Below are 21,893 nucleotides of genomic sequence, written 5' to 3' on the forward strand. Positions count from 1 at the left end.
TATGGTATGTAAAACACGGGACGGTTGTATGTGAACCAATGTAAATATCTGCATGTCTATTTGACATCCTGAATCATAATGAACCAGGGGGCGTAGCTAAACAGGCTGTGATCTAGTTTTAGCAACTATATTATCATAAAGTGGCACGTTTTTTGCATAATGGCTTCAATATGAGCTGTTTTCAGGCTAATGACAACGTTTAGAATTCTGAAATGTTTTATATGACCTCTTCTACTGTATGTAAAAATAAAATGGATTAAAATCAAGGGCATTTACTGTAGATTTCTCAGTAGATAACCCCTGCAGTATGTGATTTTGAATTGTGTTTTTTGCAGTCTAGTCTAGACATAGTCTCTGATCTATAATTTTTTCTCTTTTGAATCTGCTTTGTTTTAAAACATACCTTTTTATAGCTTAAGCAGTTAACCAAGGCTTCTGGATATGTCTGAGATGCTGCAGAGGTCTGTGATGTGTAGCTCTGTGCTTGTCTGAGCATCCGGCTGTGCTGTCTTTTATAAAAGAAAGTGTCACGTTCCCTTGATGTGCATCTAAGACATGTTGATATAACCGGGACAAAGGAGTGCTCAAAGAGGATGGCCATATTCCCATACCAAATATAAATGTCTTCCTTTTTGAATGCTTTGGCCTGAAACTCCCATGAGGTTTGGCCAAAAGATATTTGTTTTCCGAATCATTATGATTGATTTTTGGAAACTTTCTTTTGGTCTGCCTGTCCATCACTACTCATGCTTTATGATAATTAATAGGAATTATAGGTTGAGCGCAAACCAGTGTTTCGTTAAAATGCTAAAAAGATTCATGTGTATTATTTAAACTTAAGATTTTCCTATACAGTAATTATCAGATGGATTTTTATTGATTTCAATTTTTTTGTACTCAAATGTACTGTTTTGCTACATTGGAACATACCTAATTTAGATATAAATGTAGAAATATTCAGCTCTCTTGAATACCTCTAGCCATTATTGGACAGTGTGTCAGACTCGCTGAGATTTTAATAGACATTCTGTCTTTTCTGAACTCCATTAAAACTTTTTTAGCACAAGAATGTGAAGATATGACAAGTGACTGAAATACAGTGATTCAGTGTTTCGGACATGAGCCTTGGTCAAAGGAACATTTTCACCAAGAGGGGGAAAAAATCTTCTTTTATAAAAAGTTTCTACGTCTCTACAACCTTAGGTCAGAGAAAGTTTTGCTGAGTGTGACAAAATTCAAGAGAGAATAGGAGGTTAGCTGTTGTGTCATTGTCAGTCAAGTGAATATATCTTTGTGCTGTGGTTTGGAAGGAAGAATCCTGAAATCTTAGTTTGACCCTTGTTGCAATATACAATCAATTCCGTGCTTGTTCAAGAAAAAAAAGTCAGGAGAGGTTTTTCTTCAATGTCAAAAATCGCAACAATTTATTGGATACAAATAAATAATTCGATTCACAGAGTTCTGTTATCCTCAATGCAATGCAGAAGCCACATTTAGGAGGTGCGCAACCACCTTCTTTTCCCGACTTCTTCAACTTATATAGACAGCTGATATTAACAGGTGGAGTTTAATGAAATTCGTCATTTGTCAATCATTGTTCAGTCCTCCATTGGCCGCACCTTAGACATACTTCCTCTTCCTCAACAAAAAAAGCATACAACTTTCTGTGTTCTGTGTTCAGTTTTAACACCTCTCTTCAGACAGGACGTTTCTGCAGAGCTGAATTTAATTTTGGACCCGCATCTATCTACTTCTGCAAAAATGCTAATTAGTATGCACAGCACTCACACACAACAGTAGAAGTTTAGTTAATATATGACCCTTACATGACCAATACAAATAATTGTTTGATTAAAAGGAAAGGAGACAAAAATAATTAAAAAAAATGATTCCTATTTTCCAACACCCTCTTGGTTGTGACAAACCCAAAGTTTGCTTCAAATGTCTGTCCTCTATAAATACAGACATAATAGAAAAAGCTTTGCAGTTATTTGAATGTTATTAGCAGTTACTGGAACTGCATGAATCTTATTTTGAAATAGACTTCTAGTGAACATTTAGAGTCATTCTCAGAATGTGAACTTACATTTTAGACCAACTGCTGATCTATCAGTCAGTCTGACAAGCCAATAATTTACCCTCCCAAAAAACACATCATTCAGTACAAATGCTACCCTTTTTACCCAATCAAACACAAGGCAGTTTCATTCTTCAGTTTTGAAGATGAATACACATAAATGTTTGATAAGTTATTGTTTTGCATCAATATTTTTGTTATGCAAATTACCACCCTTTTAGATGTTTTGCATATAGCTTCTTGATATCTGATTGACTCAAACAACTAGTGATTTTTTTTCTACATTGCTTTTATGCTACCCTATACAATTTTAAACATAGCAGTTCCAAAACTGGCAATTTAACCAACATAGGCTCCTTCTGAAAGCATAGTACTATATGCGTTTCTGAAGACCGCAAATTATGTAGCCAAAGGTACGTAAGGCTTTTTAAACAAATGCAAAGGGACGCTATGATGTCATTCCTTTTTGAGCTTACCAGCTGACCGCTTACCTCCGTATGAACAGCTTTCGCGCTGTAACCAGTTTGTCCCATTAGCTCGCCATGTATGTCGGCGGACTTAAGATGCAGAGAGGAGTTGACCATGACGACGGGGTTTGAGTTTGGTTAAAAACGGTAACAGAAAGCAGGTAAGACAAAAACAGAATTCCAAAAAATAAATAAATAAATAAAAAAAATAAGCAAGTAAATAACAGGGTGAGAATGTGGTAAAATCCGAAAACATAGTTAAAATCAGATGAGGGCTTTTCTTTTTCTGGATTGCTTTTGAAAATTGTTGGTTGGGTTTTGGGAAGTTGGTGTGTGGATCAATCGATAAAATTGGTTGGGTTTAGGAAAGGAGAAGGGTGGGTCAGTTGATTGGTCTGTAAGTTAACAGCAGCCTCTGGTGAGTTTATGTGTGAACAGCAGGCGCGAATGGCACTCGAGAGAGAAGTTTGAGATCTCAAAAAGCGTACATAGCAGCCTCTCATTAATTTGATAAAATAAATAAATAAATAAATAAAATAAATAAAAAAGATTGCAGCTCCTATGTATTTTGCGGTCTCCAGAAATGTATAAAGAGGTTCCTTTTCTGGGTTGAATTTAACAGTTAGACTATATAAGAACTATTTGTGGTTCCCTAACAGTTGCCAGCATTGCTTTCCTTAGTTTGAATATTTAGATTTTTATGTAGTGGAAGATTTCCCGCTGTTAAAAATACAGTAGGTTTAAAAGTTTTGTTTTACTATTATTGTTTTTTTTTAAATAACCTTTTCATAAACTTTATATCTTAGCAAAAATAACATCTGAACAAATACTTCAACATTTTACCTTATTTTAAATTGTGGAATGGAATGGTTTCATGTAAATGTTCCTTTATGTAACAACACATTTTTGGTCCCACATTATATTAGGTGGCCTCAATTACTCTGTACTTAAATCAGAAAATAAGTACAATGTACTTATTATGTTCATATAGTATTGCACAGGAAGTGGAATACGGGTAAAGTTCTAGGGGTATGGTTGGGTTAAGGTAAGGAATTAGTCAACATTATAATTATAAACATAATTACAGAAATTTATTAACAGTGTTATTACAAGCAGATAATTTTGGAAATATCAGTAGTAAAAACATGTATGCACGTAATTAGTGCAATGTACTAAATGAATAATTAAATTGTACGTTCATAGTAGTTAAGGCCACTTAATATAAAGTGGGGTGTCCTGGTGGTGCAGTGGGTAGCACGATCGCCTCACAGCAAGAAGGTCGCTGATTCGAGCCTTACCTGGGTCAGTTGGCATTTCTGTGTGGAGTTTGCATGTTCACCCCGTGTATGCGTTGGTTTCCTTCAGTTTCCCCACAAATCCAAACACATGCATTTATAGGTGAATTGGGTAAGCTAAATTATCTGTAGTGCGTGAGTATAAATGAGAGAGTATGGGTGTTTCCCAGTGATGGGTTGCAGCTGGAAAGGCATCCGCTGCGTAAAACATCCCTTTTTAAGAAAAGGACTAAGCCAACAAGAAAATGAATGAATGGAAAATGTAAAGTGGGACCAACTTTGGAGTTATTATTGAAGGTTGTTTGCTAAGCTGGATTATTTGCATATAAGATTTTTCCTCATTCTGCCCACAGCCCAGTCAGAACAGACCTGTGACCCACAAGTTCACACAGTCATTGTTCTTGAACACAGCTTCTAAAGTTAAGATTGATGACTGATCATAACCCCTGCATAGGCTGATTGCATTTCTCTTAAGAAAAACAAGATTAAACATGACACCTTAAAATATACAGCAAGCCCTTTGGAGCTATGCATGTCTGATTATTCTATAATACTCTTTCCATTAACAGAGTAGATGCAATATGCCACCCATTAAACGCTTTAATCCCCAATTGTGTTTTCAAGCAGAAAGTTTAAAATCGGTGAAAGATGAAGGAATGCAAAGCAAAGATGCTGAAACTTGAGCGTCGGTGAGAGCATGTCAGGTTCATGCGAGCGTCAAAGAAGAAACCCCCCTATAAATCTATTGGTGGTGGACTCCAATGCTCTGCTCACGAGGCTGCAGTTCTTTTTGGGAAGTTGGCAGCTCGAGGCAGAGGGGCTTTACTCTCGCGACTCTGGAATTATGAACAGCGCTGGTCCGACCAGCATCTTGTTTTGAACATTATTCCCACTGATCTGAGACCATGGAGTTCGGAACCCGCATTTTCATCGCATTCCTCGTTTCCCAGGTAGGCGCGAGAGGTTTCATTCCGTTCTGTTTATGCTTATCGCTTGTTGTCAGATTTATTTAGCATTAATTAAGTGCTGGAGAATTTTTTTTTTTAAATTAATCATTTGAGAGCGCAGTGCACGTTTTTACAACTCGTTTTGCAGAGAGTTGCGCTGAGGTAATACTTGCATCTGTTATCCACGGCACACAGAGTAGAAATCAGTATTATGAAATATGCTATTCTTTCATTGCTGTTTATTAATGATAATAATAGTACTGTTTCCAATGCATTGGACGTTAGTTTGGTGTTTACTCCAGCCCATTCGTGTGCATCAGTCTAATGCACTGCCTGGGTTCAGATGGAAATCACGAGCAAACTCAGTCTCAGATCGCATCTATATTCCGCTCAGCTCTGAAGTTGAGCGCTCCTTTGGCTCCCTTCATCAGGAGACATTCACACGACGGGCTGACTCACGGAGCCCTTCTCCATTCACTAAAGACAGTAAATGAGCGAACAAACCATTCAAGTCCTAAACGCTTTATATATAGTCATTTGAGAACGGCAAAACTTATAATTCCAACCATTAACGAATGGACGATTAATATTCTCTGCTCACTTCAGAGAGCTTCAAGCCAGATCAACATGATAAACGAATAGCAATCAAACAAGCGATTAACCATCAAATATCACTTTCGAACCAAATGAAGAGACTCGAATACTAATAAATAACACAATAAGTGTTTTACCGCATATCTTTTATTGTTTGTCATTTTTAGGAGATTAAATGAAACGAAACAGAAGAATTCTATTTTAATATAGCGAGTCGAGTGTGAAGGAGAACCGCGTTTACCTCAGACAGCTGGATTCAAATAGTGGAGTCAATCCCACGTGTAAAGAGACGGATCGATTCAGTTTAAGGTGGATGATGTGATGAACATTCAGGCTGGTCATTTGCAGGTAGATCGTATTGTTCCTGCAACAAACTATTATACTTAAAGTACAAGTTTATCGTGTTTCCTCTGCCTACACTCTTAAAATGTTCTGTATTGGAATTGAAAACCTTTACCAGTCATGGAACCTTTCAGCTGCACAAAAGGTTCTTTATTATGTTATTTCCATTGAGATAAAACTAATACTGATGGCTGGATGTTTATCTGGGGGAACCCAAATAGTTCAAAAACACACCTTTTGGAATCTTTGTTTAAGAATGCAATGAAACATCGTATCTGGCTAACCAGCTCCTGCCAGCACTGACCAGAGATCAGCTTACAACCTCAGCCACATTTTGTAAAGTTTGACTTTAATTTGAACATTTTGACTTTCCCATATCAAATTGATTTTAGGATTTAGATCTGCTGTTACATCAGATTACTTGAGGCTGTTCATGGTAATGGACCCTTTGGTTAATATTGTTAATAATGCACACATGCATTACTGTAGTTTGTGGTATAGTCATTTGGGATCGAAGGAGACATTGTTATGGCTTCTTGCATTTGAAATGCTGATGGCTCATTTGTAAGCTACTGCTCAACACTTAATACAGGATAATGAACAACAGGTGCTGTGTTAGTTCTTCCTCTCTCAGATTAAATGATTTTATTTTCACCATGATTTATTACGCTCAGATGTTTTAAATGTGTCTCTTTTAAGATGACATGCACGATTTGCTCCAGATAAAACGTTATTAGCGTGTTGGATTATCCATAACTTTGCATGCCCTCAGCATGTGCTGCATTTTTTATTCGCTATTCAATTTCAAAACATCTTTACTGTTGTTTATCTCAGACAAACCCCCAGGCTTTGTGCGCAGGTTAAATAAAGATACTCTATTCTTCAGAACTTCAAGAGACCTATCATCATGCACTTATTATAAATACTTATTAGGCATTAGTCACATTTCAGCTCTTCTCGGATGCTTCATTGAGCTCTTACTTCTTTGCCTGTGAATCATCACAGTGCTGTGAATCTTTAGAGAGCCTACACTTTCTGTTTAACAATTCATTGTTACTAATGTGTTGTCTCCATATGAGGCTCACCTATGTAACAACCCACTTCAAATAGATTATAGCCTCATATAATGCTCTTAGTACGGTCGTCTCACCATCGCTATCTACCTGGCCAGTGGTGCAAAATCCCTTTTTTCCTCTTTGGCTCCGTGTGTGATCAAGTGAGAAGGATCTTATTTATAGTCGTGCAGGTAGGGCGCCAAGTTTCCCTTGCGTATCGGAGCCTGTGAATTCCCCTCCTCTTTAAATCCCTGTTTCCAAAATGAAACGTTAAGCAGTCGCGAGCCGCTGCAATGATTCAGAATGAGTGCGGTGTACCTGTGAGGTGCACACATTTATCTTTTGCGCACTCTCCCCCATTGCTTTTGTGTTTTATTTTATTTACTTATCTATTTACCCAGTTTCCCCCAGCATGGCGTTGGGAAATGGAAAAGTAGAGAGACAGAAATGGAAGGGAAAATAATTTCCTTTACTTGTTGTAAGATCCCTAAGTGGCGAGGATTCTTTGGGATGGAACATGCGGTCCAATATCTCAGGTAATAGATAAGTCAGTGTGGCTATTTAAAGTTTCCTGGAGATGTTGTTTGCTTTGTGATGCACATATTGGCTTTAAATCTTGTATAGGCCACGCTTAGCTCTTTTAAATTGCCATTTGCATCACTTTCCCCCTTGACGACCTTGTGGCGAGGCACAGAGAGTGTGCATTTGATGACTTCGCTGCCACTTATGTGTTACTCTTGTGATTCATCAGACTTAATGACAGAAAGAAGTGTTGCTTTAGGCTGGTGTCATTTCTATTTATTGCAAGGGTAACAGGTGCACATTGCCCCAGCCAGGGCATAATGCACCAACACACACACACACACACACACACACACACACACACACACACACACACACACACACACACACACACACACACACACACACACACACAATCGCACTTCCCCTTTAGTCGCAAAGCCTAAAGGCAGTCATGCAGAAGGGCTAGCTTCAGCTGTGTCCACTCTCTGTGTCTAGGGTGCTCATCACCAGAAACAGAGTGCATGTGTGTAAATATAGCATCCCTCTAAAGTGAATGGTGAAGTTTGGCAGCAACCACTGTTGCTTCAGATTATTACCTCAAATTTGCTTTTCAGACTAGCAATATCAAAATGCAAAGCACTTTATATATTTAAGAGGTTTTTATTTACTCTGTTGGAATTCTCTGCGTTATGTTAGCATTATTTTGAATCCATTATGCCGCAGTTTCATTGGATACATGGTTTCCTTACCAAGGAGGACTATAAATTAAGTTGAATGATTTAAAATATAATCCCTGTGATTCATTTTATTGGATAAAAATAAAATAAAAGTAGTTTGTTTTAAGTAGTTCTCCCTAATTCATTTTATAACACTTCATAAGTTTTTTATTTTTTTTTTATTTTCTGACAAATCAAATCTTATCTTGTTTGTTTTCATACGATGTTCTTATGCCAAAGTGTCTTATAGTTAGGGATGACCCTTGATGCTCGCTTTATTCATGCAATTGAAATTTATGCAAAGCGTTGTAATTCATAGCTGTTTTCCATTTATTTAAGCTTTTACAGTTTTTATACCATGGCCTTTGGGGCAGCCCACTTTTTTTCTGACCTGAGGGGGAGTGGTGGGGCAGTCCTTTGCGACACTTGATGTTGGCTATAAAACACACAGGATCACTCTGATAAAACATAATCGTGAGTGGAAAATGGTTGAATGGGCTTTTGTTTTGTCAATTTTACCCTACTTTCAGCTTAATTGTCCAACGCCATATAATTTGTTTTGAAAAATGAATAAGGAGGGTCTCGATGCCCATATGAAAGCATCTGGCTGTCAGTCTTTGACATGACTGGACTTTGCTCCTCAGCGCCCCCACACCTTGATGCTCATGACAAGAATAGCATGTGTAGTTATCTCTTTTTAACCCCTTCAGACCCTGCGTCCATTACAATGGACATCACATGACATCCCGTTTTTCTGAAATTTGGAACATAATTCAGGTCTGAAGGGGTAGTGTAAATCGCTGTCATGCATGAATGAATGATATTTTTTCACTTTTACTCAATAATCCATGATCACATTACACAATACTGAAACCGCATGTCAAAATAACACCTTGTCTTATTTTTGGGACCTCCTAAAATTTCAGAAATCACGTTTTCAGGGAGCCAAGCTCCCTCGTAATTCGCACACTCTGCATAATGATAAAACCGAACTGTAAAACAAAATCTTGCTGCCTTGTTTGTTTTTCATTAAATTGTTTATCATTTAAACTAACATCAGTCAAACTGACTGAACAAAATAGTAAGTTAAACGAAAGTAAAAACTTAGAGTAATTGACTAAAATAAGTAAAAGTAACACAGGAAATTTAGTTGTCATGACTTTTTGTGCTATCTTTTTTTACAGTACCTAATGACGACTGAATATTGGAAAATGTTATTTTATTCATAAGCTTTTTTTATGCAGAAAAAAAAGGTAGGTACTACTTCCACCACTGGCAGGGATTAACAGCAAACACACAGGATCACTCGGGTAAAAAATAGTTTTCTATTTAAATAGTTTTCTATTTAAAAATAGAATTCTACAATGAAAGAAACACCATTGCATTGAAAAGGGTTCCTTTTTGTCAAGTTTACCCTGCTTTCAGCGTAATTGTTCAACATGTTTACAGCAATGTCAAAGTGTTTAAAAAAAGAACATTGTATTGGCCTACTATATGAAGCAAATAAAACAACACAGTCTCACGGCAATTCGTTACTTTTTCATTTAGTGGCTAATTCGTATGAATTTGTAAGATCTAATTCGTACAATTTAGTACGATTTGCTTATCCCCCAATGACGGTTGGGGTTAGGGGTGGGGTCAGGTGCCATACCTCCTTTTTAAAATCGTACCATTTCGTACGACTGAACTCGTACGAATTCATACAAATTAGCCACTTAACTGGCAAAACGTAAAATACTTACGTTTTCTCGTGAGATCAAGCTGAATAAAATGAAACACAGTCACTTTATTTGTTTCGGGAAATGAACAAACAGTGTCTCAACATCCATATGAAAGCATCTGGCTGTCAGTCTGTGACATGACTGGACTTTGCTTCTCAGCGGCCTCACACCTTGATGCTTATGACAAGAATAGCATGTGTAATTACCTTTTTTTTTTTTTTTTTTTTTTTAAGTGAGTTGTAAATTGCCGTCATGCATGCATGATGTTTTTTACACTTTTAAAAATAATAATCCACGATCACATTACACAATACTGATACAGCACGTCAAAATAACACATTTTAAATATTTTTTGGGACCCCAAAAAAATTCACAAATCACGTTTTAAGGGGAGCCTATAGTTCGCACCCTGTGCCTAATGTTAAAACTGAAATATAAAAAAAGTCACGCTGCTCTATTTGTTTTTGTTTTTTAAATTGTCATTTAAACTATCATCGGTGAAACTGACTGAACAAAAATAGTAAGTTTAATAGTTGTCTAAAATTAATTAAATTGTCTAAAATTAAAGTAACACAGAAAAATTAGTTGTCATGACTTTTTGCAATATCTTTTTCAGTTTCCAACGATGAGTGCATATTGGAAAATTATTCTTTATTCTTATGCTTTTTATGCAAAAAATGATTTAGTAACCACTTTCATCACGAGCAGGGTTTAGCATCTAAGGCTAACTTTACCGCCTGGTCCACCTAATGCCCAAAGGTGACCTTGCACTAAAGCACAGAGAGAATTTGGGAGGTCTGCTTTCTATTTAACCTTCCAAAGAGACTCTACTGCGACTTGCACTTTCATCTTTGAAGTGCGCCATTAGGAAGAAGCTTGTCTTACTACAGTGAGAAATCTTGATTAATTCGCACACTAGCTGTTGAGCACAATACGGTAAATGAAGGTCTGGTAATGATGGAGATAATGAGAGCACCCAGTCATTAGCACTGCAGTGGATCTGAATGCATCGCTCGCCATCTTGACCCTCCTTTGTACTCGCTAGCCATCCTCTACCAAGGTCACTGCCTTTGCTGCATAGGTTAGGTTTGATTTTTGTCTTAATTGCGTAAATCCTTCACGGCAGATATGTTTTGCGTGCATGTGGGTTATAGCTGATGGTGTAGAACGAGTGATTACACAACGCTCCTGTTGGTCATGTCTGTTGTCTAGAGTCTGAAAGGTCAAAATCTGCTGACCTACATCATCTCTCTCGGCTTCAAAGTGCGAGCGCGGCGATGTAAGAGATTTATTCTAAGGCTACAAATTTGCCTGTTTGAACTTGATTGTTACCAGTGTATTGCGGAGTAGGCTCTAAAGTCAAAAGCCTTGGGTAATGTAAAGAGATATATTAGTAGAAAGATTTAAGCTTTTTGGGCCTAAAAGCAGGGAGAGAGACACACAGATAAATACAATATGCTTTTGAACCCATTTCTACATCTCGTTTTCTACATCACTTCTTCCTCTTTGGTGGTTTACACAGGTACAGATGTTAAAACTTCAATATGTTCCCGCTGTCGTGTAAATGTAAATGCACCCACAGCTTTTTATTTGTTTGTACTTCCATTTAAATTGTCTTTTTATTTCTGTAGTTATAATTTCCTAAATGAATTCTCAGTGCACTCAGTGGTGTTGCTCGCTGCAGAAGTCGGGACTTAACTTTTGACACGCCAACGGAAGCGTCAGCCAATCAGATCGCTGTATGCAAATACAGCTCAGACAGTGGCCTATTGCTGACTAATTTCATTGGCTGAAGCTGCTATGATTATCACATCAGCCCCGACTTCAGACACGTCTTCTGTCAAGCATTGACGCTGAAGCCCTGTTTGAATGCGGTGTTAGTCTTGCTGCGTGCCCAAGCTTGCCGGTAATGTTCATTTTGAATTGTCACCCACTGTATATCAATGCAATGCCATAGAAAAACCATTATAAGTAAACTACTCTTTGTTTGTGTGATGAAAAAAATTATTAGATGGAAAAAAAACATGTTTTTTTGATTATTTAATTGATTTGATGTATACGACAATGGTGATTTGGGATCATGAAATAAGAAACTAAATAAAATAAGTGATGTGATTTAAAGAATGAATCTCTCATTTAGACTTTTTTGTTTGATTAAGTTACATTTAAATAATAGAGGTGTCACTTTAAAAATGCACAGATCCATAATGAAAGCATTCGATTGCTTTAATTGCTTTCACTTTTTATGCTAATTTAAGACAACATTTGTTGTGTTTAAAAGAAAACCTACCAAGTGTGACATGTTTACATATTGTTGTTATTATTACTACTAATTATTATTATTATTATTATTATTATTATTTTGGTTGTTGTTTTTATTTGTACACCTGTTCAAACACACTCCCAAAACTGAAAGTATCCACTTTCGATTCAAACCATTGGGATCCGTTTGGGAAACAATGTCTATTTATCAATATGGAGCGCGTCTGACAGTCATGCACCATTTCATAAACTGACTGCTTTGAGGACTGCTTACAGGGCAACAGCACCTGTAATGGAAAAAAATGGAATTTTACATTTATTATATAAGGTTTTTATATTTATTTCAAAGTGTTTTCATGCCTAAATTAAATGAAAGCACAGAACAGATTTACATTTAAGAGCAAGGGCGTCCCTTGTTGTTTTGGCTGTATGAGTTGCGTACATGCAGGATCAGCTCTTTGATGTGTATTGCCACTCTTCATAGAAAGAATAAACAAATGGATGAAATACTGGAAAATACCTTTACGGGATGATAACGGGATATGACTGTAAAATACAGGCGAATCCTGGGAAAAACGAGAGGGTTGACAGGCTTGAGTTATTGATGTAAGGTGGGGTTCCATCCTAACATGAAGAAAATCTTTAAAAAAAAAAAAGACAAAAAATCCCACATGCAAATTAGATGCAAATCTATCAATTTGTTAGAGTGGCTCACTGTAGTATTGGTAACCTAGCAACCAACAATAAATAGTGTAAGCATGATGATGACATCTGATTAGTCAGATGGCTTTTATGTGCACTAGATCAGAATTTATTTGCCAAATTTGTTTTTGTCTTCTATTATTTAGCATTAACTTTTTTTTTTTTTAGAAGTCCAAAACCACTTTAGCAAGTGTAAAACCTTCCCCCCTCCACAAATTTAATGTATTTTTATTCAAAATTTGGCATTTCCACCCCTAATCACTCATGTGATACTTCAAAATGCACATTAACACTGGGTGATAGAAACCCAGCTATGCTTGGCACTATGTAAAACCTTTACAAATGTGTATTAAGTACATTGTTGTCATCTCAATAAACCCTAGAGATTCTGTAAGGTAAAACTCTCTCAGAAAGGTTGTTTCTTCAACTACTGTACCCCACCTCCTGGCTACAGTTTTACATTTAATTCAATTTATGCATCTCCGATCAAATATGGCACTGTTACATGTCAGGTTTGATATCAGATGTCCATCAAATGTCATTGGTTCTTGTGTGCCTCATAGCCAAATGTCATCTCATGCAGCCATATTTCCTTTGAAAGCAGAGGTGACCTTTTTAGTGACCACCGATTACATTTCATGAAAGAAGTTTTAATTTTAATAAATGTCTCATTTAATACATAAAAAGTGAAATATTTAATGCTTTTGATACTGATGTTTTTTTAAGTGACAATAATAAGTCTTAATCATTTGTGTGTGTGTCAGAAAAATGAAAGAACTAGATATGTAAAAAAGATGCCACCTTATTGATGCCAAAAATGCTATTCAGAAGCAAAGATGGATATAAATAACACCAGAATGACCTAGTGTTGCTCACTCGAAGACCATATCAGCAATTCTGACTGATTTAGAGACAGTTGCAATCTGGGGAGGAAGACGAAAAAAAGAGAAAGAAATTTGTTTACATTTGCTCCATTTTTGAATGCAAGAGTTGCATTTCAGTCCCCGCATGTTGATTTAGCAGAAAGAGATCTCACATTGTCAGTCCTCTCTCGCTTCGCAAGGTTCCATCCCTCCCTAGTGTTCTTCTTTCCCTCTTTCCCTGTCTGTTTGCATAGATCATCCCTCCATCAGCTAGATAATTGCGAGGAGAGCCTCAAAAGCCTGGATCTACTAATCCACTTCTCAAACACAACGTGTGGCACGCCAGGCCTCCAAAACGTCCCTGGACTGCCTCTTCTCTCAGAGAGAAGTGGGAATATTATATTTTATCGCTTGTATTTGCATATTGATTCATAGGCAATTACTCCTGGAATCTTTTCTTTTCAGGGTATCTAAAACCACCCAGACGGCCTAGCCTGCATTAGCCAATACAAATATAATTGCAGTGACTCATGCTGTAAACATGGACGGCTTTATCTGTGACACTGGATTTCACTAGTTGGAAGCAGTAATTAATTGAATGGTATCTGTGTGGTGTTTTGTCTGACTCTGCGTGTTTGTTGTGCACGATGACCTGCGGAGCTGGAGGCAATATTTGGATTCGTATCAGAGACATGCACACGTACGCAGATTTTTCAGTGAGCCGTGTGTCACGGTAAACATGATACGTGTTTATCTCTAGGTGCGTGTGCGGTGCGGTGTGTATTGAAGGGGAACCAGGGAATACTAATGGTAGGACTAATGGCAGAGAGGTGTTTTTGCGTGTGATTTTTAAGAATGTTTTTGGGTATGATTGATGACAGGAACAGAGATAAATGGATGGTAGAGATCTGATTTGTGATAAGTAGACAGAATGTGCCCTGCAGTCCCGAGCACCGCTGTTCTGATCTTTCTGCCTTTCATAGTTCATGCTCCATTTCATCCATGTTGTAGGACAAAGTTTTCATATTCAACCAATGATTTGTTTAAAGAATGTTCGTCTCATGCAAATAATTATGATGCAAGTCAAACGGGTCTTGTTCCATTACAAAAAAAAAAAACCTAAGCTTTTAAAGAAATTGTTGCATTTATAGTATACATTTATCTGGTTATTATTCATACCCGTCAACATTGGGATGTAAAAATATTGGATAACTCACTTTAGGTCTTATTTAAATTGCATGTACAGAAGCTGATTTGGGAATGGAGTCTTTATACGAAGTGGATCTGTCAGCCAGCACTGATACATGAATGGATTGATTTAACAGTTGCATATAAAGGGCGACGATCGACGCAAAGCTTTAATGGAAGTGAATGCAGTCGATTTTATATTCATTTTAAAGTGCTTTCAAGCTAAAATATAACGATATTCTCTTAAACAGCTCTTGCAATTATATTACATTTGAGATCCGGTCTTTGATGCTACTTTTACTTTTCATAGAAATATTTAACATATGGGAACATACTTTAATAGCAAGATAAAATGGTCAAATATGGAGGAATCCTGGCAAAAATAAGAGGGTTGATGGGTATGAGGATTTGCTTAAAAATATTTTGTCTTGATATGAGCAGTTTTTTTTCTTTCCACATGTAGCTAAAATGCTGTAATGATACCCGATTAAAAAAAAAAAAATATATATATATATATAAATATATACATATATAAATATATACACACACACACACACACACACACACACACTAACCCTATTTGTTGGATGAATTGGACCTTGTGTTTACATGAACATTGTTTAAAATCATCTGGGTGATGTCATATTTACATCACAAAATAAATACTCAAAATACAATACAAAAATAAATGACATGATATGCACACGCTGCACAAATATAGAGCTTCCTGCTGTTTCAAGATCCTAAAAATAATAAAATAAAATAAAATTGCAATGTAGATTGTGTCAAACCTGCTTAACATACGTAGAAGTTCTAGTAAAGTCCAGATTTCAGAGTTGAAGTTTAGTGTAGTTCAGTGTGGTTTAAATTTCCTTGCTGTAAGTTCAAAGACTGAAGAGCTAATCCATCGATGCGCAGCTCCACAAGTCTCCATCCAAGCAAGCCAGTGGCAAGAAAAAAAAACTTCACCAACTGACGAAGTGAAGGAAAAAAAACAAAACATAATTTTTGTGTATTTTGGGAGACGAGAGGCATATAAAGCTTTGTGCTGTTCTGCTTGTATTCATCAAATGGAAACACAATGATTTCACACAGTCTTTGCTACTCTCTTGCTGCTGTGTGTTTTTATATCCTCTAGCTAAACACAGTCTGACTTTTAAATCACGTCTTAAGACAACTTGTTTCTTTTCCAAGTAGCTGAATGCATCTTATGTTAACTCCCCAGCTGACAGGAAAATGTTTTCAGAAATTTATGTACAAAAAGTTTGTAAATATGGTTGATCAAAATAATGTTTTTGGAACATTTTTCCAATATTGATAGAAAAAATCTAATTCTTAGAACATTAATATATTGTAAATGGCATGTACTTATAATATTAAATTTAAATAACAAAATTAAGTATAATAAAAATTAAGTATAATAAAATTTAAATTAAATAACATTTAGAGAACATTAACATAACATGAGACTGAGAAGTTATGAAGACATTTTGAATACTATTCATTGATTCATTCATTTTTCTTTGGCTTAGTCCCTTTATTCATCAGGGGTTGCCACAGCGGAATGGACCAGATTTATCAAGCATACCAATTTATTACCATTTTATCAAGCATATGTTTTACACAGCGCATGCCCTTCCAGCTGCAAACAATCAATGGGAAAAATCTATATATACTCATTCACACACATACACTACGGCCGGTTTAGCTTATTCAGTTTACGTACAGCGGATGTCTTTGGATTTTTGCGGAAAACCGGAGCACACAGTGGAAACCCACGCCAACAAGGGGAGAACATGCACAAAAAACTCCACACAGAAATGTCAACTGACCCAGTCGAGATTTGAACCAGTGACCTTCCTGCTATGGCAAAAGTGCTTACCACTGAGCCACCGTGTCACAATGAATAACATTATTATAACCAGAAAACAAAGTTAATACATTGTATAAAAAACTGGATGATTTGAAGGTTCTAAGACCATTAAAAAAATAATGTTATGTAACTTAAAGGTACATGTAGGTGGCTCAGTGGTTAGCATTGTCACTTCACAGAAAGAAGGTCGTTGGTTTGAGTCCAGGCTGGGCCAGTTGGCATTTCTGTATGGAGTTTGCATGGGTTTCCTCCTAGTGCTTCGGTTTTCAAAGACATCCGCTCTAAGTGAGTTGGATGAGCTAAATTGACTGTCAGTGTGAGGGAATCTGTTGCGTTAAACATATGCAGGAATAGTTGGTGGTTCATTTCGCAGTGGCAACTCCTGATTAATATGTATAATTTGTCTAAAGTGATGTATATAAATTATATAGGATACTATAAGCAGGGATACAATCACCGCAGTCATCCACCCATAGTAAAAAGTGACATTTTGTGTCTGCCAGTTTGTTTAATTGCGGGAGTTCATTGGCATTTTCCTGCACGTGATTTCTGACCAATCAATAAGCAGTTTAGAAAATTCCTTCAATAACATCTGGCCAATGAGAGATGTGGATTTTGTCAGAAGAAATAAGAAAAATTTTTTTTCTTTTCATCTGGTTCGGACCAAAGCCAGCAGTGTGGTGTGTAAATGACCCAAAGACGGCAGAAAATGCTACAATGTATGATTTATTGCCCTTGGTCCGGACCAAATGAAGTGAACTACAGATGTGAAAGCACCCTTAAATTATTAGCTAATATTGATCAGAGTCAGTTGAACCTGAAACAAGTCTAATTATTTACATCTTCTATAAAAACGATTATTTGATCAATCATTTTAACAAACCTAACTGTCGATTTTGAAAAAAAAAAAAAACAATCATTCCACCCCTCCCATGAAAATTCAAATACCAGTTTCATAAAAGTCACCCCCATTTCAAATGATAGATTGGTTTCCTCCTCGCATAATCTAATTGGACGGAGCTATTGAACGCTTTGATCTGCTTCATCTCAGCTCATTGCTGTTTTTGCATTGACTCCGGAAGATCAAATCAGCCAACTAAACCCTACGTGGACTGTAATCCGTTATTTTCTGCTTTTGCATTGATTTCTTCCTTATATGGCTCGCACATGCCTGCAGGAAAAGTCTGAACCTCAGCTGGGCTGTGACTAACACCTTTCTCCCCTTCTCTAGAGCCGTGTCTCAGACAGGACTTAGGTAACCGGCAGAGACGTGAAGGGGCATCAGCTTCCACAGCTCTTTCTCTCTCTCTCTTTTCCAAAGGGAGGCTTGCTCTGTTTTCTTTAATTTGTCGTGATTCACAGCAGATCGCCCCAGCTAAGTGCCACGTCTGAGAGAGGGCAAATCAATCTCTGCCTTACAATCTCCCCTCCCAACCCCCCACTCTTAATACCCGCAGTACTCACTCCCACCGTATAGATGGCGATGTAGTGCCAGCAAATCTGTCCGCCACACAAAACAACAACAGGTAAACGTGAGCACCTCTGAGTGAAATTGCTTTGCCAGAGCTCTTTAGGAATGTAAATTAAACAATGCATTTGTTTGCAAGAAGATCAGCAAGTGTTCAGTGCGGCCAACCCTTTGGCGTTTGTTAGAGCTACTGTAAGATAGACCTTCGGATTTATTGTACTTGATAGAGCTGTTGAGTAAGAAGAATGAGCTTTTTTCAAGACTTGGCTCTTCTTCTGAGGGCTAAAGTTCAACTGCCTTGCTGTAAATGCAATCAATGCCTCATTCTTGAGGGGTTTCCTTCACGCTGGAGCAGAATTGTGTGTGTGTGTGTGACTTGTACAATGATTACAAGAGTAGTTTCAGTCAGCTCTTTTGATTTATTTGTTCGAAGGCAAGTTTATTTAGTTTCAAGTCTTTTATTTTAAGTTTTTCAGATTACTTTATGAAAAAAAAGAAAGAAAAAAGAAAGAAGAGTATAAATGTTTGCAAATAATATTTTGATTTTAAAAAATGCATGGATTTATTACTCCAGCATTCTACCATTACTCTTCTGCCGGATTGTTCTGGATTGTTCCACATTCTGAAATATTGTCATGTTCAGTGTTAGGGAAAAGTATTTTTAAAAGTAATGTATAACAATATTGAGCTACTCCCCAAAGAGTAACTAGTTACGGTAAGTAATGCATTACGTTACTTTTAACGTTACATTACGTTTTACTTTTAATTAACTTACTTTTTCAAACCTGCCTGATTCTTGATCTCTTTCAGAACTTGCAGCGCTGCTGAAAAATCCAGCTTAAACCAGCCTAGACTGGTTGGCTGGTTTTAGCTGGTCAACCAACCTGGTTTTAGAGGGGTTTTTGCCATTTTCATGCTGGTTTCAGCCTTTACAGCCCAGTTTTAGCTGATCAGGCTGGGAGATGACCAGCTAAAACCAGCCTGACCAGCCTAGCCAGGCTGGGAGCCCAGCTAAAACCAGCTTTGTCCAGCATAAAACCTGGAAATGCCGCAAACCCCTCTAAAACCAGTCTGGTTGACCAGCTGAAACCATCCAACTAGCCTCTATAGGCTGGTTTAAGCTGTTTTTTTTCCAGCATGGAGTTTATTTCTATTTTTTCTTTTTTTTAATTGAGGAGTTCTGTATAACCTGCACCTTCATTTATCTTTAAAAAAAAATGTATAATAATAATAATAAAAAAAGATTAGAATAACGTTACTCTCTGAGAATTACTTGATGCTATATATGAAAGCAATGTGTTTGCTACTTTTGTATTTTTGTCTTATTAGTTTGTTAAAATCACTGTCCATAATGGGAATAATGAGGATACTTCAACATAATGAGAATATTTAGAAATGTAAAGCTCTGCCATCTTGGTTTCTGTCTGTTCCCGCAGGGAGCTCATTCTCTTATTGAGTGTAATTCAACATGATTACATTAATTTTAATTCAGCAAATTATTTCTAAAAAGCGCATAAATTAATCTAAAAAGTAACTTTTTAGTTTGAGAGTTAATTTTTACAAAGTAACTCAAATATAATTACTTAATCTTTAAAAGTAATGTGTTATTTCACTCTTTACTTAGAAAACTTGTATTACATAACTCACGTTACTTGTAATGCGATAACCCCTACGCTGGTCATGTTATTGTCAAATTTTCTTTTCATCATCTGTTAAGCTGCTTTGACACAATCTGCATAGCGAAAAGTGCCATAGAAAGAGAAAGAAAGAAAGGAGAAAGAATTGTATGCCCAATAGGCCAGAGATAAATAACATACAAAATAGGCAATATTTTCAGTTCATACATGAAACATAATGTGACAAAGTCTAACGTTTTGCATCACTGAATATTTCTTATAAAACATTTGTAAAAATTGTGGCATGCTAGTAAACGTTTAAAGCACATTTCCAGTGTTACATTTTGGTGTGTGTTTATGTTGTGTAATGTGGGCCTTTAAGGGGTTTGATTATGGAGTAAAGTGTGTCTGCACACTCGAGAGGATGGATATTTTCAAAAATGTGACAAGTATGTTTGGTGGTATTGTTTCAGCAAACTAAAGTATTACTCATCTGTCTACACCATGCAAAAGTTCATTAAAAGATAAGTTTGAATTATCAATGCTTTCTGACCCTCTTCAGTCTGTAACAATATTATACAATCTCTTATCTTGTCGATTTCAAGTTTTAGATGTTAAATAACTCTAAAACCTATACTTTATACACTACACTCTCAGAAATAAAGGGACGAGAGCTGTCACTGGGGTGTACTTTTTTAAAAGGTAGAAATTTGTACCTAAAGGGTCCATATTAATACCCCAAGGATACATATTAGTACCCAAAAAGTACAAAAGTGTTCCTCTTAAAATGTTTAGGTACTATCCGGTTGAGGTACCAATATGAAACCTATACGTATAAATGTGTACCTTTCGAAAAGATACCACCCCAGAGACAGCTTGCTTACCTTTATTTCTGAGAGTGTACTTAACATGCTGTAATTGACTCATTTTAGGTGAACCATGTTCTAGGATTTGGTGGTCTCTTTACAACTCTTCCCTCAGTAACTTCAGAAAAAAAAAACAATATCAGTTTACAATCGTTATACATGTTTACGAGGCAGACAGAGCAAAACGGCTGTCAAACAGTGCATTGCCTGAGCATTAAAGCTTTTTTTTCATGTCAATTGTCAAATATAATCTCTAACCATCTTGGCTATGTCTTTGAATGTTAACAGTTGGGGAAGAAATCAGATCTGTATCAGTATATTTAGACCTATAAAACAGTGTCTTGCCTCCTTCTGAACCAACCAAAAAATGTAACTTGATCCTATCTCTTTTACAGCAGTGGGTGTAAAGCATTTAAGAAGTGCAAAGAGCCTGGCATTTAGTGTAAATGCATGATGAATTTACAGATGCATGCAGATCTGCACAAAAATTAGTAGTATAATGGCAATAATTGCAGAAAATAACATCCTATACTGTATACAGAGTGCTAAGCCTCTCTCTCATAAAGACCCAACCGTCTTTGAGGCATTTCTAAGAAAAGAAGACAAATCCTCTATCCCGAGCAACCTTTTCTGCTCCACTATGAAAACTGGCATGATGCTGATGTGGCAGGGAGCATTTGTCGATTAGCGTATCAGAAATCTCTGCGTTTAAGCAGCTTTGCTGGGCTATTTTTGGGAAAGGCTTCCTTCCGTTGTTGTGGCTGGTTGAAAGGGAGCGTACGGACACAGTTTTCTGTAGTTTGGTGTCAGGCGAATTGGCCCTCATCCTCTTAACCTGTCATCCACATGCACACACAGCATGGCGCGGTGTCTTTCTCTCGAATGCTTCCTCTTTCTCTGTCTTCTTCTGTCTTCTGCCCGAGTCACAGAAAGTCCCCAGAGGCACAGATTAGTTTCTGCGAAGGCTTTATAATCAGAAATTTGGAAAGGGCTGACAGCATTGTGAAGACCTCATTAGACCTTGAAATAAAGTAGAATTGATGTACTTTATTAAAAGTATTAAAGTAAGGACTTCAGAAATGGTTCGCTTGTTTTTCAGATGGGTAAACAAGTGACAAAAACAAAGGATCCATGATGAATCACATCACTACTGAAGTGCAAATTAAAATTGTCTGAACCTCACACATATCTTGCGAGAAAGGGAAATGTTCCTAAAAAAAGTAAGGAAGCTGGGATCTTTAACAGGTGTAATAACGCATACAGTGGTTCTTGCTTCAAGACTTAAATTTGAAATTGTAATTGTTTCTATGTATTAT

General features: G+C 36.8%; 1 protein-coding gene and 1 long non-coding RNA gene across 6 annotated transcripts in view; both read left to right on the top strand.

Annotated features, from left to right (window-relative positions):
- The window catches only part of cdh13 (cadherin 13, H-cadherin (heart)), a 618,570-nt gene that overhangs the window by 59,005 nt on the left and 537,672 nt on the right, over positions 1-21,893 (top strand). Inside the window, exon 1 of one of the 5 annotated variants that reach the window (XM_087293011.1) lies at positions 4,617-4,789. The exons of the other annotated variants lie outside the window; for them this stretch is intronic. Coding sequence (XP_087149137.1) covers positions 4,745-4,789 — 45 coding nt within the window. The 5' untranslated portion in view covers positions 4,617-4,744. Of the gene's footprint in view, positions 1-4,616; positions 4,790-21,893 lie in introns of those variants that run through there. 5 annotated transcript variants of the gene reach the window in all.
- On the top strand, positions 15,668-18,582 carry LOC147832771 (uncharacterized). Its single transcript, XR_015514795.1, has 3 exons — positions 15,668-16,153; positions 16,202-16,456; positions 16,843-18,582. It is a non-coding gene; the product is annotated as an uncharacterized LOC147832771 (long non-coding RNA).

The sequence above is a fragment of the Danio rerio genome, chromosome 18 (genome assembly GCF_052040795.2).
Source record: "Danio rerio strain M-AB ecotype USA chromosome 18, GRCz13ab, whole genome shotgun sequence".
Classification (NCBI taxonomy): domain Eukaryota; kingdom Metazoa; phylum Chordata; class Actinopteri; order Cypriniformes; family Danionidae; genus Danio; species Danio rerio.